Source organism: Cydia pomonella, chromosome 8 (assembly GCF_033807575.1).
Source record: "Cydia pomonella isolate Wapato2018A chromosome 8, ilCydPomo1, whole genome shotgun sequence".
Lineage (NCBI taxonomy): Eukaryota > Metazoa > Arthropoda > Insecta > Lepidoptera > Tortricidae > Cydia > Cydia pomonella.
Genome location: NC_084710.1, coordinates 11,746,679 through 11,765,852, shown reverse-complemented (window position 1 = coordinate 11,765,852; position 19,174 = coordinate 11,746,679). Strand labels below are relative to the sequence as shown.

General features: G+C 35.3%; 1 protein-coding gene across 2 annotated transcripts in view; it reads right to left on the bottom strand.

Annotated features, from left to right (window-relative positions):
* Positions 1 to 2,936: 2,936 nt before the first annotated feature.
* LOC133520591 (leucine-rich melanocyte differentiation-associated protein-like) overlaps positions 2,937 to 19,174 on the bottom strand; it is a 70,148-nt gene continuing 53,910 nt past the window's right edge. For both annotated transcript variants that reach the window (XM_061855096.1, XM_061855095.1), the window contains exons 5-6: positions 8,878 to 9,080; positions 2,937 to 4,806 (exon numbers count right to left, since the gene is read on the bottom strand). In XM_061855096.1, coding sequence (XP_061711080.1) covers positions 4,727 to 4,806; positions 8,878 to 9,080 — 283 coding nt within the window. In that variant the 3' untranslated portion in view covers positions 2,937 to 4,726. The remainder of the gene's footprint in view (positions 4,807 to 8,877; positions 9,081 to 19,174) is intronic.

Sequence of the window (19,174 nt, the reverse complement as noted above, 5' to 3'; positions counted from 1 at the left end):
GTAAAGAACGCGTGTTATAACCCTGAATAAACCGTAATTAATTAATTTACAGTTTTATTTGGCTCCAAATCACAACAACGGCGACGAGAAAATAACGTTATACGCGTGTGGACTGAAATACGTCAAGTTTTAGATAAAACAAGTAAAAACTTTATATTAGTGATACTCGTGTGAGGTAACCTTCAAATGTCTCTGAGTGAACGTTTTGGGAGTGATATTTCTCTAAAAAAGACTAATTTTGTGCAAACTTTAAGCAAAAGTGAACTATTACAAATATTAGAAGAATTGCATCTGGACCACGAGTGTGAAACAATCGACGAATTAAGGAAATTTCTAAGGGACGCGATCAAAAGTGGACAACCTTTGATAACCGCCGGGAAGCTTATAAAGACTCGAGAAACGCAGGAATTACCAGTCATGGCGGCGAATTATGTGAATTACCACATAGAACCCTTCGATGGACGTGACTTTGACACATTCGAGTTGCAATTGCAGTGCTTGATTAGCTTGAATAATGTGCCGGAGGATAAGAAAGTAGCTCTGCTGATCACTAAAATTACACCAAAAGTATTGGAAACCCTTAATCATATATGTGCTCCTGCAAAACCAACAGAAAAGTCATTTACTGATCTCATCAAGCTATTAGAAGATAGATACAACAAATCCACATCTGTTCCTGTGGATCGAGCAGAATTTAGGAAATGTAACCAGAAAGCAGAAACCCAGCAGATTATTTGTCACGACTGCCAAAAGAAAATGATGATACAAAGTACCATACATTATGTATAAATAACACAGAAATTGTAAATATAAAATATATCAATGAATCTGATTTGAAATCTCTAAACTGGAAATTGATCCAAAATAACACCAAAAAAGATATAATTCTTTCTAAGGTACTAATGTACTCCCAAGACGGCTGGCCAGAAAAGGTCTCAGATAAAAATTTAGATCCTTATTACTTGAGGAGACATGAAATTAGCACAGACAGAGATTGCATAATGTGGGGTCATCGAATCGTAATACCTGAAAACTTAAGACAAACGGTTTTGGATGAACTCCACCTAACACATTTTGGAACCTCTAGAATGGTTGATATGGCCAAAGCTTACTTTTGGTGGCCTAAGTTAAATGAAAGTATTGAAAAAATGGCAAGCTCTTGCAAATTGTGCTTAGAAAATAGACATAATCCATCTAAAGCCGTTCCAAAGTGCTGGCCCATACCTCCAGGACCATGGTTCAGAATTCATGCTGATTTCTTAGGTCCATTATTTGGAAAAATGTACTTAATAATAGTGGACAGTTATTCTAAATGGCCTGAAGCATTTCAAATGGCAAATATTGGTTCAAACTTAACAATAACTAAATTTAAAGAATTATATGTAAGATATGGATTCCCCGTTCACCTGGTAACGGATAATGGCACTGCTTTTACAAGTCACGAATTTCAAGAATTTTGTAAAGTTACAGGTGTTAAGCACACGTTTACTTCTCCTCACTATCCGGCCACTAATGGTGCGGCCGAAAGATTTGTAGAGACTTTTAAATCACATATGAAAAAAATAATTGAAAGTGGCAAATCGCATAACTATGCCTTAGGTATATTTTTGTTTGATTACCGCACAACCACACACAAAACCAGTGGAGCAACTCCAGCTCGGTTGATGATTGGTAGAGAATTGCGAAATAGATTTTCACTATTAAGACCTGCACCCATATATCAAAATCTTGTAGAGGCTCAAGAAAAACAGTTAAAGTATGCAAAGGGTGCCAGAATTTTAGACTTATCTGAGGGGGACTTAGTTAATGTTAAGGATTTTAGAAGGGGGAAGAAGTGGTCAAAAGGTCACATAGTTAAGGTTTTGATGCCTGGCTCTACTTTTATGGTAGAAGTGGAAGGAGCAAAATGGAAGCGTCATGCTAACCAATTGCATAAACTTTAAAATTTGTATTAAAATTTTAAGTGACTGTTATTTTGTTATAAGTAAAACTTGTAGAACTCCATAGAGTCCAGAGTATTATAATATAGTTTAGATCTAGGCTAGTCCTATAAGATTCATCATTGTAAATGAAGCTATTTAGGTAAAGGGGGTGGAGAGTGTAATAACCTGTCACAGTATTTTACAGTGGCAACACAAAAAGAGTTCTGTCACCAAAGAGGTCATGTAAAGAACGCGTGTTATAACCCTGAATAAACCGTAATTAATTAATTTACAGTTTTATTTGGCTCCAAATCACAACAGAGAGAATCGTCTCATAAATGGTACTGCGCTCTTATTACACTGGAATAAGATGCTATGGGACATATTTTTGAGTAGGATGTGTACACCCATATTTTTACACTTGAATGAATGTGTATGTATATACATGTTTTTTTGTTAACCTATTTTTATTTGTATGATATTTTTGTCTGTTTTCTGTGTATTTTGTGATCGGTTTCTTTCATTACATTTGCAACACCTACTGACATGTGTAAATTTATTAATTTCGGCTAACTAAACGTTGTCTGGAAGACATCATTGTGTTTGTGTACATGTTTACCTCTGCTTGTGTTGTTGTTTTTTTTGTACCTATTGTTTTCTTTTATTGAGGTGTGCAATAAAGATTACTTATTTTGTATTGTATTTATATAATTAATTAGCCTACTCGGTGTAAGCGGATTAATTCAAAGCGAGGTAAACCTCAGCCAGTACGCACCTGAGCAAGTCTAATATAAACTAATTCCAGGCAATTTATAACCACATTAAGTACGTATTAATCTTCATCGCTTGAATCGGAGAAACCAAATATCTGTGTAAACGATCTCAATTTAAGTAATGAAGTCGTATTTGATAGATCTACCTATACTTTAAATCTTTGAATGTGTGTTTGTCTTTTTCTTCCACACGCCTAAAAATACAATTAGAGAATCTAGAAACTCCTTAAACTACAATATGTGATGAATAATTTGTTTATTGAAGTAAGTATTGAACATACATCCATAATAACATGATTGTGTACGTTACACGCATTCTTACATAGTAAGTAAATTATCCGACAATAACAATAAAAAAACAAACAATTAAAATAAATGCTCCTATGTGGCAGCTTGTGATCAGAAACTAACAATGGCAATGAGATCGTGACAGCTGCTCAAAATAATTATATAAAGTGGTTTTTAAATACCTTTCCACAGAGACAAAATTATTTATATTCTCGTACACCTAATTTCCTTATGCCTGAAGTAATTTTCGTTTGAACTTTGAATAATAAACTAGAGATGGGCCGAATATAGTTTGTCGAATACGAATATTCGGCTGAATTTTCGTTTCAACTCTTATTCGGCTGAATTAGTCGGTTCATCTGTAACATAATAATAAAGTTTAATAAATAATTTGAAAACGCTTTAATTACATTTGAATTCAGCTAAGGATGAATCGCTCGCTACCAATAAAATTCTCCAGAAACAAACAAGTGAAAAGGCAAGGGACTCGCAAACAAATCTTATCACTCTCTAAATAATCAAAACATGCTATGGACTTAATATCTTCCATAATTGAAAAGTTTTGGATAATTTTTTTACAGTGTCGTATGTTGTAGCAAGACAAACATAATATTTAAATAATAAAATAAATAAAAAATATCATTTTTCGGTAGATGTTGCTCTACGCCACCCCAAAGGCGTGTATACAGGTTGATCAATCCAAAACGGTCAGTATGGAGAAGTCAGAAACTATGAGATATAGCCACATCTGTTCTTAGGAAACATGGCGTCGATTTTAAATTTAATAATAATTACTCAATTCAATTCCATTTTTAATCTCTCATACATAACCAGGAATCGAACCTGGTCAATCTTTATGTATTCGCGTGTAGATAGTATTTTTTTGCATAATTAAATATAAAAAGTATAAGTAAATATAAAAAGATTGAATGTCATTATTATCAAATTTAAAATCGAAGCCATGATTCCTAAGAACAGATGTGGCTATCTCTCAGAGTTACTGACTTTTCCATACTGACCGTTTTGGATTGATCACCCTGTATATAAGGGAAGGTATGGAAAGATTTGCGAGGTTCTGGTAGGCTTCCGTAGCTCAGTTGGTTAAGAGCAAACGCACGGATTGCGGAGGTTGCGGGTTCAAGTCCTGCCGGAAGCGTAACTTATAAAATAAAATTTGGAGTGTATCTGATTGTTAAAAAAAATGATAATATTTGCCAAATAGTCGGCACTGAAACCGAATAATTCAGCCGAATACAAAGAATGGAAAACTTGCTGAATATCGAATAATTACCGAATATTCGGCCCATCTCTATAATAAACCAAATTTGGCCAAGCCAGATGTTTATTTTAGGACGTAATAATGATCAAACATTTGCTTTACTGCTGATTTTATGCGAAATATACACCCATGGTCCGATTCGAACTTTGAGATACGTCAAATATTAGGGATCTAGATTAGTACCTCAATGCTCTAGATACGATATGGATTGGATATGCCAGTGTCAAAAGTGACGTTTCTTCCAACAAAAACGTCACTTTTAATCGTATCTAGACCTAATAATTGACGTATCTTAAAGTTCGATTCGGGCCGCTAGTCTACAAAATGTGTTGTCCCTATATTACTAGTACCTATAGCATGCTCGCGCATCACACTGCACACTGAAATATAAAACAAGTATGTATGACCCCAAATCCCTAAAATCAATTTCACTTGACAACTCTAGTGATACGGTAGTGTCGATATCACAGGTCGCTGTTTACGATAAACCTGTTGCCCTCCGAGTGCTTGCCGGTGTACTTGTAGTTGCATTTGCCGTAGGCTCCTGAAAAAGAAGACTGAATATATCACTACCTCATTACTTTGAATCCTACTTATAGTTCGTCCCCTACTACTTACTACTAGATGTGGATCTTATAATAATGTTGAGTGAAACCACGTGATTCGATCATGTGGCCAATAAAAAAAACATTTTTATCTATATCATTGCATCATTTGTCGTTGCTGTTATTTACATTTTTTTAATATCCAGGAATAGTTTATTATGTATAATATCCAATATCCATTTAAAAAATTTAAAGGGTCATATGTACTGTAAAACTTTGTACGATACATGTGCGAATAGGTAATTCGCAACTCGTGTCAATTTAAAACACTCCCTTCGGTCGTGTTTTAATTTTTCGCACTTGTATCGTAAATAACTATTTCAATACACTTGCTCAAAACGGCGTTTTTATAACACCGATTTTTGGGTCATAATCCTAGATATCCTTCGCTGGTGTTGTCGAGGTGAAAATAAGAGTGGACTGTAGTATAAATGCTGGTTTACTTCCAAATTACAAGAAATACAAAAAGTGGTCAAGTGAATGGTCGTTGAGGAATCGGATAACAACCGGTAAGTTTTCGAAAGCTCTAGGAACTGTCAGAGTTTGAATACAAAATTGCCATAGTGAAATTTGAATATAGAGATTTGAAATATTGTTGACGTTATACATTTGAATGAATATTTTAATTAAAACATATGCAATTTGAATAATATTAATTAGAAGATTATTTTATTACATTAAATTAAAATTGTGAAGAAATTAATAAGTTGGTTTTTTATTACAAACATTGATTGGGTAGTTCCGTTACAACGAACAAGGATCAAAAATGTGTGTATTTTTGATCGTTTTGTAACACGCGTGCTTTTTCAGTATATTATAACACTCGTGCTTTTTCATTATATTTTCCGACTGAGTTACGAAGGTCACTGATTGCTAATAATATGCAGGAAAACGGAGCCTTCTTAAATTGGTCGAGTAGATTTTACAATGCGGACTGGACTGGCGGGCGCCGGCGCCGCGCCTCCCCCTGCCGAGGCCCGCCGGCCGCCAACGGCGGGGTGAGGGGCGGCATCAGGCAGTATGACAGATGCAAAACTTGTACTAACCGTTTTAACAATTAAATTTTGATTAATATGAAAGTTTCTTCTTTTTCCTCGCAAGTGTGTCGAAAAACGTCGTATGAAACGCGTGTGCATTGGTTATTACACACATCGGCTTTTATTCGCTCGCGCGCACAATATCGCCTCGTGTGTAATGACCAACTTAGCACACATGTATCAGCCTAGTTTAAGCAGAGGTATGTAACTTACGAAGCCTCCATACAACGCCGTGCGTTACCATTATTGTAGAAAGGGCTATATTTAATGTTTGGTCGTACAATTACTGTCATGTTACTGTTGATCATTACGTCTAAACGTAATATCAAAGAGAATTTGTAATAGAGGTGGATTGTCAAAGAAAACTTTGTAGCCACAGCAGGCCTATTGAACGCTACGCGCGAGCTCGGATTTATGCCTACGAATCTCGTCCCGTTCACGGTACAAAAGCAAGCCAGTTGCTTGTCACACGCGCTCACGCCTCACGCACGCACGTCACGTCGCCGTGCGCTCAAATATTCCAAAGTTTATGCGAAAGAAATGCCTTCGTCACGAACAAACAACACAGCTTGTAGTGTGGATGGATGCAATAACGACAAAACTAGTAAAAAATATAGTTTCTGCTCTTCCGATACATAGGAAAAGTAAGTAGACATTCTCAATATAAGTACACCTAATTTATAAATAACAAAGTTATTATTTTTAATTACGATACTTGCAACTTGCAAGCTACGTAGGTGGTATTGGATTTCTTTAAAGATGTAATATTTTCTACTACAAATTTATTGTTAGGTATATATCTACCTATTTGAAATAGGTAGCCTGACTTTTATGCTCTTTTGGTACATGTTTATTTTTAGGATAGTAAGTACTTACTGCCATTTTTATTACATTACTTTATGCCCAGGTTGTCGTATATATAATTATGTCTATTTAAGTTTTCTCTAATATTAACTTTATTGTGTAACATAATTCTATCTGGTTTTAAACTACCTACACGAAGGTTTACAATTATTTCTTGCTGCGTTCATTGCGCGGTTTTTAAAACGGCGTAAACACTGCGGTTACTGCAGGGAGATATGACCTTTTAAAATGTTTCGCAGTCACTCGTTGGATTGAAATGCATGAACGGAATATTATAATTACTTATTGCAGCTTATCTCTTGTCTTGGTAGTCTGGAAGAGATCGCTTTTTAGCGATAAGACCGCCTGTTGTTACCAAGTCTTAAGCTTGTATTTCGCTTTCTGTGTGTGTTTTTTAGTTATTTAGCTACTTACTTATCTTGCTCATAGTTATTATACGCTATCCTTTTATACACCTAATGGCAAGTTATAATGCTAGTTTGATGATTAAAATTTATATTGTACCTAATACTTAAGAAGGTAGGTATCTAGGTATCTTCTATAGAATCTGTAGTTTAATTAGGTACATGCTTATTTGTAAAATCATTTCTAAGCGTCGGCAACCCTAGCGTTGTGTCGGTGCACGCGGTGCGGTGAGTGGCGCGTTGAAGGCCACTCCAATGTATTTTTGTGTAGGTATTAAAACGGTAGGTATTTGCGATTTCTTTGAGAGATAAGTATCTGTTCCTAAGAACTATTATTATATAATCTGTGGCCAAAGTAAATTTGCTGCCATCTTTCGACACATGACCCTTTGATCCTTATTCTTTCACTGATGTGTTAAATTTGTTAAATATCAAATTTAAAAGTGGCGCCATCTAATAGGCCAAAGATATGGGGGCATCGTTTCAAGCGGTGGCGCCACAACCATTGGGTTATGCTCGGTAAGATTTACTGTGACAGTGTGGCCACAAAATTTTCTTTGACAATCCACCTGTATTTCAAATTCTCTATGGTAATATTGATCTTGCCTGACTGCTGTCGACACTACAATGATTAAGAAGGCAACCATTTATGGGGCACAATATTAAGGGGAAAGAATGGAAAGGTAGGTTTAAATTGAATATTTAGCTTTCAATTATCCAAAACTTTTAGAACTTTTTCGTTACCTATAGTTTTTTAAGCTGACATTTATATATTATCGGTTGTTAAGATTAATCTAACCTTCACTTATCTTACGCATAAAATAAGATCCTTACATACTAAGTAATTCTTGTATCAATAAAAATTCGATAATTTTTTGCCTACATAGTATTCATATGATATCGAAATTCATAAATATTCATTTCTCTTCTCTTGTATTTCTTACATTATTTTCATCAGTAGTTATCATATTCATGTCGTGTACGCATTCATTTTACTTAATATAATTAAAAAATAAAATAAATTAACTAACAATAATTTATTCCCATAAAAAGGGTAAAGGCTGATAGGTATGTGTAATACATATCAGTGTAAAAAGAATTTTTCACCTTTTCAACTGTTTTAAACAGTATGCAAATGTTCTTAGGATAACATACAACATAGATTTATGCGACAAATGGTAACATAACATCAGTAAAAAAAAGAGTCAGTAATATAGAGAGTAAGAGTCAGTTAAATTCAGATTAGAATTAGAAGACACTAAGTAGTATAAGAAATTGTTGTAATATAACACATCACTCCGTATGGTTCTAAAATTATTTATAGTATAAAATCATCGATAAATGAGCCAATATCTTAGTTTTCAGTAAATTCCTTGCCCTCGAGTGCTTTTATTAGGACTGGTAATTTATTGTATATATCAATACTCGCATTGTAAGCGTTTGTTGCGAATGCAATGAATTATTCTCAATGCAGTAGCTAAACGCAGCCGTCGGGCTCGGCTAGTATTCGGAGGCTTGAATTGTGTTTTTAACCTAATCCATCCAGGATAAATTAGCAGCGTGAAGTGTCCATTCATACCTTCCTTTTTTCTTCTAGCCGCCTATAAAAAGTTATTCCAATTCATTGTACTTTGCATTGCATTTTCTTGGCAAGTTTTGATTAGTGAGCAGCTATAATACAATGTAATTTCAAACTTTGAAGTACCTCTGTGTTTGCCCAACGCGCTAAAGTCCACCGGTAGAGGTCGCACTCTCCCCGCGGCCCGGGGCCTGGTGTCTTCGGGCTCGGGCAGCGGGCGCCGCACGCGCATGAAGGAGCCCCGCGTCTCCGCCTGCGCGCGCTCGCTTGCGCTTACTCGCCGGGAATCCAGGAAGCGTAGGTTGCTCAGCTTATATATTACGAAGTATCTGTGGTAGACGGGAATTTTTGAGAGAATTAAATCACAACTCATTTGTACATAACTTTCTGCAACTCATGTGGTTAAAAAAAGTATTTAAAAATATAGCTTTAAACCCTATTTAATGGGGTTGTAAGTTGTAAATTTATCCTAGGGTTTCAGACAATAGTAAGATAAACCGGACAATTAGAAATTGTGAACAATCATTTCAGCGAACGGTCTCATAGCGAAGAGTCTCGACCAACACAACTTGAGACTCGCTAGGTGGTTGGATCAATGGCCAGATGCAGAAGGCGGTAATCTTGAACACAGTGCAGATAGTCCGGCGGTTCCTCTCTCTGCAGCCCTGACTGACCTGAGCTTGGGCCCTGCCCCGCTGCTGGCGGCACCCTAGGTTAGGTTTTTTTATAATGTGTTTATATGTACATATTTTGTAAGTGTTTTTATATTTTACTTTTATATTCATATTATGACTAATCTAACCTAAGATTTTATACGAATGAAGGAAATAATAATTTATAATATTATGGATTAAGTCAACGCATACTAAATATGTCTAAAGTGAATTCTTTGTTTAAAACTTGCCTAACTGATTTATGTATTTAGGTAAGTACTATACATATTAAATAGACACGACATGCGTATTTTTTGATTGTATATGTGTATTAATCCTTTAACCCAGTGCATGATGTGATGCCGAGGCAAAGTGTTAAAAGTTTTTATTACGAAGCGATATTTTCCGCTTCCTGTCCTACTTTACTCCATTATTTTTTATTAACTCCAAATTAAGGAAATTATGAATATTGCTCCCAGCAATAGCCAGCAACAGTTTTCTTAAAAGCGCAAAGTTTAAGTGAGTATGTATCTATCTATATACAACATAGAAATATAATATTCAAATATATTAAACGTTAAATAATGTTACAGGAACTGGAGCTTAATTACCCACAGGGGAGCAAAGTAGGACCATTTTACGGGACCCCAGGAGTTACCAAACTTTTTTCGATAGCGTGTTAGGATTCTTTTAGTATCTGGATGAGGGTTGATACTAAGATAATAATAAAAACTCCTAAGGGATTGTGTGTGCGTGATCTAATATCGTACCTATAAAACGTATCGTGTTTATTGGCGATCCTACCTTTCTAGGAGCCAAGCGGCGAAGCGGGTAATAAATAAACGTGTCAGTGTCAGTCACAGGTGAATGCTTCCATCCTTCGTGAATAATGATCCGATCATGCATTTAGCTATCGGATAGCATACAGAATGAATTTTGCATTGTATTTCAGTTTTCAATATTTTTTTGTGGGGTGAGATGTAAGGACCTATTCGTAAGGACGTAAGCGTAGCTTGTCGTATATGTAGTAGTGAAGTACCATGCGACTTAGGGGTCTCTGGACCACCCGCCATCGTCCGCGGGCGTGTAGATAATATTGTCTCTGCGTTAATGTCACAAGAACCCGCCGCCAAAAGCGGCTCCCATACAATTGAAATTACGTTCTTATTTTAAAACGACATGTTGAGATAAAATGAAACTTGGCATGAACATTAAAGTAACATACCCTCATCTATTTCTGGTATTAATATTGTAATACCTTCATACAAAGATAATAGCGCTAACTTCTACTCGCTTTATTTTCTTTGTATAAAGGGCCTCATTGACGGGCGAGTAAAACCGCGGTTTTGCTGCTCGTCGGTAATGTTCGCCGGTATATCATTGCAATACCACGGATTTATATACCGACGCGCTGGACTCGTGGCTCAACACGTATGTTTAATTTTTCACTCAGCTCACCATGTTAAACGGCGTGTCGATCACGGCCGGCGAGCTGAGCCCGCAGTTTTCGGGAACCGCGAGACTGTGTTTGTTTATGGACTACCGGCTCGTCGGTATAAAACCGCGGTATGGCAATGACACACTGGCAACGAGCCGCATAACCGCGGTTTTACTCGCCCGTCAATGAGGGCCTACGTGTCGTAAGTAAAACCGTGGTGTAACGGCTTGTACGTCTATCATCCGCTTTACAATTAGGTAGGTACCATCAACGAAAAGTCATAACAGACATAAATATATGTTTTTGTTTCCGTAAATATAAAAGATATCAAAAACATTTAATTAATATCGAGAATACGTTACTAAATGAGTAAAATCACAATTTTTTTTTTTTAAATTCTATTTTTAATACACATAATTTGATGTTTATAAGCTCCCATGTGTTCCATTTTGATTCAGAAATGATTGTCCTTTAACCATTATAATCTAGTTTTATTGCAGTGAGACTGTAGTAGTAATAATACTACAGTCACTTTTATTCACTTATATGATACGGCGTGTTTATTTGGGGAAAGTTTGGTTGCTAGCAAAGCATTCGATGTCTAATTTTATATAATATTTAAATATAATAACTTCCTATTCTCACACCCGCGTGAAGCATGTGTTTCGTTCGCGAGGCTGCCTGTCACAGGCGATGTGTCAGATATAATTAATTATGTAAAGTACATACGCTAAAGGTTTCTGAACAATACCCGTATGGAAAAAACCTTATTACGGCCGAGCCGCCTGCGTAGCGTGTAGGAGCTTTAACACTTGTTTCTGCTATAGTGACGTCACTTAGGAGAAAAAAATGGTGGTCGGTGTTTTGTATATTGAAATTAAAAATAATTTTTATGTTTTCATAAAAACTTGGTATTAAATGCGTATTTTTTATTGTAAAAAGTATATACATAAATAATATACGTTCATAATTTAATTTTGATAGATGAAACTCCCGTAACAAACGTTGTCGATGTAATTAATACTCGATTAATTAGAAATTTCAACTGATGAATATTGAACAGAGTGAGGATAACCGCAGATAGCAATCTGAGCAAATCGAATAGATATTAATTAATCGTCATCGCTGAAACGAGAGAAACTCCAATGATCATAAAACTCAAGATAGGTATTGTGCGTTCCTATAACTCTGTATCTTTAGGTATTTAAATAAACAAAATCTTCCCTCGAATGGCTCCTTAAGCCAGTTGAGGGTCGAAGAAAACATTACATGATCATATCATGTAGGTTAAAGTTAGGTTGTACAGTAACAGATCCAAGGGGCTTTGTATTTGGTTGGTTAACCAACAAATATTATGCGAAAATGTACAAATTGTTTGTTTATTTTTATATAATTAAATACCTAAAGATACACAGTAAGCGCTTCCTTTGTACAATTTGTGTGCTCAAATGTACATGTGCTCACATGCTCCAGCACACCGAAAGAGAAAGAAATAAGCTTGTGTTTAACGAGTATGACAAGGAATATTATGATATGATATGTTTAGTAAGTATTCAAAAAATAATCAATAAAAACAAATTTCTCCGTAGGTAATGAAATACTTATGGAAGTATTTCTTGTGGTTCTTATAAAGTACTACCTATCTATAATCATATAATATCACTGGAGAAACCAATTATAGTTTCTATTTTCCTCCGTGAGCTTCTACGGGTTATCGTCTTATCTATTGTTTAAAAACCGCAAAGGCGCGTGCCACTATGAAAAAATGGGCAGGCCACATAGGTAGCGTTTTTTGTATTACTACTCTATTGAGCACGGAATAAGATTCATTATGAACTAATACAGAATTCTAACAGAATAGCTGTCTGATCTCTATTGGTGCGTCTAAGGTAGGCGACTAAACGCTCTCAAACCAGCTTAACTTGTGACACTGCGATCCGAAACAAAGATACGTATTCGAAGACCTCGCTTGCACTGGTAATGCGAGCGCACGGCTAGCTAGCGCAAAGGAAGCAATGTTATGTTTCTCGAGGAGCAGGTAAAAAACAGGGCCGGATTTTCACACAAATATATTTGGGTGGTTTTACGTTGTTTAATTTAAAGAGATAAAACATAACACTATTTAAATAGTAGGTACACATCTAACAGAATGGGTTTGTGTAATTACAATAATAACGAGATATACTCATTTTTATAATCAACTGTTTAAACAGTTGTTTGCTAATTTTAAACTTTAAACAGGCTAATTTTAAATAAACAATAAAACAATGGTAAAATCGTAATAAATATGTATATCCATTTAACAATCCCGTACTACTAATGTTAAAATAGACCTATATGTTATAATTATGTACACTAAAATAAAGATATTATTTACAATAGAGTACACATTTAGTAAAACATTTATACAAATTTATATTATAAGTCAACAAAAAAAATAAGTAACATATACATAATATTGTATGTATAAAATAAATAAATATAAAACAAAATATGCATATCGATTAGAGTCAAACCACGCTAACTCTTCCAAGCAAACCATACAAACTGTGTCAGTCTGTTAGAAGTCTGTGATTTTTTTTAAATATTCATCTCGCAGGTTTATTAATCTTGGGGAGTCCAACAATTTTTTTCGTGAATCCAACGTTGTATATCGGTAGCCCATATCATTCAAGATTTTATAAAAATAAGGCAGTTTATATGGAAAAGTACCACCATCTTTTGTTAGTTCTTCGTAAATCATTGGAGCCGTCGGTGAAATATTTTTTTCGTAAAAGTTGCGTATGACTCTTTCAATGAAATCTCTCGTAAAGCCATCGATTTTGTGGAATTTCGGTTTTGTCTGTCGAGGTTTTGTTTGTAGATTGTCATCCACAATTACTCGCTTCACAGTACTTAGACTAGTATTTGTCAGAAATGCGGTGCGTTTTACTGGACCACGTTGTCCTATTTCTTCTCGCAATCTGTTGTATACTTGAAGTACCGTTCGTCGATGACCAGCGTCCAAAGGCCGCGATACTTTTTTTTTATTCACTTTTTCGAGTTCATTCTGGTCATTCTGGCTAGCATCCTCTACTGGCAGGAACGTATCACTAATATTATTAGCACCTCCACACTGTTGTCGGGAGCAGCACACTGCACTGGCACGGGCATCTTCCCATGGTCGAAATATTGCGCTCGTAACGGCATTTTCCCATGGTCGAAATATTGCACTCGTAACGGCATCCTCCCATGGTCGAAATATCACACTCGTAACGGCAACTTCCCATGGTCGAAACATATTTACATTCGAAATGTATTATAAAAAGGTCGATATAGATTAAAGGGCACATGTACTTAAAGCGGAAACTTGTAAGACACTAAAAAAATGTACATACATTTAATCCAGCTTAACCATATCCATTTAACAATCCCCTACCCCAATCTGTTAGTACCCAGACCGAGACCGGCAGGTAAGCGCATTCCAAAATAATGAGTCATCTTAACGCTTAGCAAACATGCCTAGCGGTGACTCGTCATTTGTGTAATTGGTTTTATAAGCGACATTTTACATGGCCCAACGATAAAATATTTATGATTGTTTCTTAAATGTTAAAAAATGTAAAGCCATATATAAGATACGTATTCGAAGACCTATATAGGTCTATATATTTTACTAATACTATTTTAACATTGTTTTCTGTGATTTTACCTAGAGTCGAACAACGCTAACTCTTCAGACTTCTAACAGACTGACACTGATTGTATGGTTTGCTTGAAAGAGTTAGCGTGATTTGACTCTAAACGATATGCATATTTTGTTTTATATTTATTTATTTTATGCATACACTTTTATGTATATGTTACTTATTTTTTTGTTGACTCATAATATAAATTTGTATAAATGTTTTACTAAATGTGTACTCTATTGTAAATAATATCTTTATTTTAGTGTACATAATTATAACATATAGGTCTATTTTAACATTAGTAGTACGGGATTGTTAAATGGATATACATATTTATTACTATTTTACCATTGTTTTATTGTTTATTTAAAATAGCCTGTTTAAAGTTTAAAATTAGCAAACAACTGTTTAAACAGTTGATTATAAAAATGAGTATATCTCGTTATTATTGTAATTACACAAACCCATTCTGTTAGATGTGTACCTACTATTTAAATAGTGTTATATTTTATCTCTTTAAATTAAACAACGTAAAACCACCCAAATATATTTGTGTGAAAATCCGGCCCTGTTTTTTACCTGCTCCTCGAGAAACATAACATTGCTTCCTTTGCGCTAGCTAGCCGTGCGCTCGCATTACCAGTGCAAGCGAGGTCTTCGAATACGTATCTTTGTTTCGGATCGCAGTGTCACAAGTTAAGCTGGTTTGAGAGCGTTTAGTCGCCTACCTTAGACGCACCAATAGAGATCAGACAGCTATTCTGTTAGAATTCTGTATTAGTTCATAATGAATCTTATTCCGTGCTCAATAGAGTAGTAATTCAATAAACGCTACCTATGCGGCCTGCCCATTTTTTCATAGTGGCACGCGCCTTTGCGGTTTTTAAACAATAGATAAGACGATAACCCGTAGAAGCTCACGGAGGAAAATAGAAACTATACCTACCTATTCCTTACATGATCGTAATTTAAATGCTTTTTGAAATATGCTCTCATTTTCAGAATGTATGTAAGTACCTACATTGGGCTATATCTTTGAGATGTGTCTTTATCACTTTAAACTACATCTCCACTATAACTTGCATGGGAAGTGCACACTGACTCCAGGCGCACTGCACAGTGTCCATACATGTTTTAAAAACTCCTTGTATAGTAGAAGTCTTTTATAGTTCGTGTCATCCACGATGACGCGCAGATTTCTCAAATCTAACCTTTAATAACATGACAATACAAGGCACGCGTCCACGTGAATGACACGATCTATATGAGATTTTACTCGAAATTTTCAACTCATTAGTATCCAACGATTCCCATCAGGGCATTTCAGTACAATTTTAACCTCTATAATGAAAATTGAGTTCTATAACTCGAAAAATAGGTGTACCTATTGTTTAATCACCTCTATATCTCGAAGTTATTTACTAACAAACCTCATTAGCACGAATTCTTCAACGATTCCCTTGAAATTTGTGCGAGCTTGCACTACTAACTGCTTACAGTGCAACCTCGCACGAATCTCAAGGTTTGATAACGAGTACTTTATTAATTACACTGAAATAATATGATCTATCAAACACACATTAAAGTGATTTTCATTAAGATTAACTGCTTTATACAATAACAACAAATGTTTGAAAAACAGTCAAATACAAAACAGTAACGTTAAAATTTCTAAGTCTTGAAAAAACGATAAAAATAAATGAACAGTCACTACGTTTTAGCTACTCAAATTTACTGTCTTTTCGAAACAGTAAAATTTACTGTCTCGTTCTATAGGCTCATATCATAGTTTAAAGCATTAAACGTTAATGCGATTTCAATCGTTTTAAATGATTTTTCTTCTCAGTGTACTAATATAAATAAAAATTAAACAGTTGTAGTAAACAATTCGTACACTTTAATACGAATCGTGTTAGTTGAATCTAAAGGTACAAAAGTGACAACAGAAGATATTCACGTAATTGACGAGGGTAGAACCCTTTAATCGGACCTCTCTATTTGCAGAGATAAACTTGTCAGGTGTCCAGCACTCTGCTTAGATTGGTATCAGCGTGTTGGGGACAATCCTGAATTTCCTGAAAGTCGACAATAATTTTGCGTTCCAGCTAGTTTGAAATAGTGACCGTCGAGAGAATTAAAATATGGGATTTAATAATCCGACAGACATATTCCGATGCTCAAAAAGGTAAAATAGTTATTTGTTTTACAAGGGGCAAAGTTGTTGTTTAACCGCTCGAGCTAATATTGAGAGGTACCCAAGCAACTGAAAGATTTTAAAATTGCTCTCTACGCTCGTGGGTCGAAAAGTGGAATCTTGAGCGTTGCGAGGATTTCAAGGCAATGGTTGGCAAGGCAAGGGTTTAACAAATTTTACCACCGAGTGAAACATATACAAATCTTTCACCACACCAACGCGAGGGAAATACTAATTGTAAAATATCAAACAAAATCAAACCAAAACTATTCTAAATAAACGTTATTAAATATATATTATTCAAAATCATCATTTCAATTTAATCGACCAACATAAAGAATCAACTCAAAATTTGCATCAGATTACTTTCCCCACATGTGTATAAAATGCATCTTTCTCATCAGTTTTTGAACAATCAAGAGAGCCTTTGTCAGCTGGTGTGGTGAAAAGGTATATATGTCTATATACTATAGCATAAGCGCTAATTAGAGATAAAGTTGCCTGTACTGTACAGTGTTCACTGTATTTAAGAATATTTTAATAGTTAGAGGTATATATATATAGTTGTCCAGAGCCTATTTTTATAGAGCTATACTGATATAATAATAAAAAAAATAATCTTCGCTTATTAAACATTACTTAAATATATGACAATACAATATTAACGGTAGTCGGGTTGCGTGACTAACCCGTTCATCGTTGTATAAAAGGCGATCGCAGACACATATTTTCCCAATTAGATTATATAAGGTAGGTATGTCATACTTAATAAGCTTACAGCCGTCGGCAACTAATGAACAAAATGGAAATGGCAACTTTGCCTCGGATTTCGTTTACCACGAAGCGCTCGTGATGTTGCGATGTAAATAATGCATTATGTAATTTCATGTAGAAATTTAATCAAATTGAAGTGTATATAATCTAACAACAACATTATGATAAAGAATTACTCGATTAAGAATCGCAATTACGCTTTCATTTTGAAACAACTTACTGAAATGACATGAACAGTCAAGTAACATATCTACACAACCTGACAGATTTTAAAGGTATATTGAGGATTACGTACGAACATAGAAAATTGAATAAAAGCTGGGAATATATTTATTTTTTATTTATTAAAACAAGGTCGTTTTTAGAAACGTTTAAGTAGTTTCAAGGTGGTTTTTATTTTCCCTAAAACATTATCAACATTACACCAAACATTTCATTCATTAACACAGTTATCTAGGAAATCACGGGCTTCATTGGAATGCAGACGGAAAGGGGGTAGCGGAATAGAGGCGGCAGAGAGGGAGGATTACAGGATTAATTAACAATGAAAAAGCCTTAGGGGAATCTTGACCGAGGCCGCTTCTGATGTACCAATTTGTTATATTTTTGTCTTGTTATGATACGGCATTGACATTAGTGTTGGTTAAGACTAGAGTCCTTTGAGTCCTCTGCTTTGAAACTCGACTTAGTTTTTTAGACACATAATTAAGTCTAAGCTTGAGTTCTTTTCAACTTGTTAGAGACCCCGACACTTTTGTTTTTTGTTTGCAAAATTTCAAAATGCATCGTCTTTAAGTAATATTCGTGGATTAGGTACACAAATCATACAATAACGCATAATTCCTTTACTATTATTTAGGTAAAAACTATACAATTGTTGACGGAGTCTTTATTCGGAGGCTCGAGCCCTTTTGAGTTGCTCTTAAAAAAAAGAAGATTCGAATGCTTTTAAAGCGCCGAGTCCCGTAAAAACGAGTCGAGTTCTTCAAATTCAGAGCCCTTAATCCTTGGAGCGTTCTCCGATTTCACGAAATAACGCTCGATAGATGGCGTTGGCGCTCGGTACGCGAGCGCCGGCAACGCGACGCGCGTTTCAATGCAGACTAGAATAATCTTGATAGTTTTCAATATAATTTCAAGCAACATTAATTTTAGTGTCATATGATATCATATGGGCACTCTTTATTTTATTGTATATGCACAGTAGTTTTTTTTTTATGTACACTACTACTAAGTGTACAGACTACAGAGTGTACTATAACCCTTGCTCTTTATTCTGTCTCTTTCACACCAATGGAAAATGAAGAAGTTACTAAATGACTGCAGGTATAAATAAAGTATATTAGTGCGATAGAGAGACAGATAGTGTTTCGTTGTCGTATCGTAAACGATTGGCATGTTGGCCACACACTTGCTTAGTGCCTAGCCAAAATACCAATCGTTTGCGTATATTAGTGCGATAGAGAGAGAGTAGTGTTTCGTTGTCGTATCGTAAACGATTGGCATGTTGGCTACGCACCCATGATACCTAGCCAAGAAGCCAATCGATTGCGCATATTAGTGCGATAGAGAGACAGATAGTGTTTCCTTGTCGTATCGTAAACGTTTGGCATGTTGGCTACGCACCCATGCTGCCCAGCCAAGATGCCAATCGTTTGTGCATATTAGTACGAGAGAGAGACAGATAGTGTTTCGT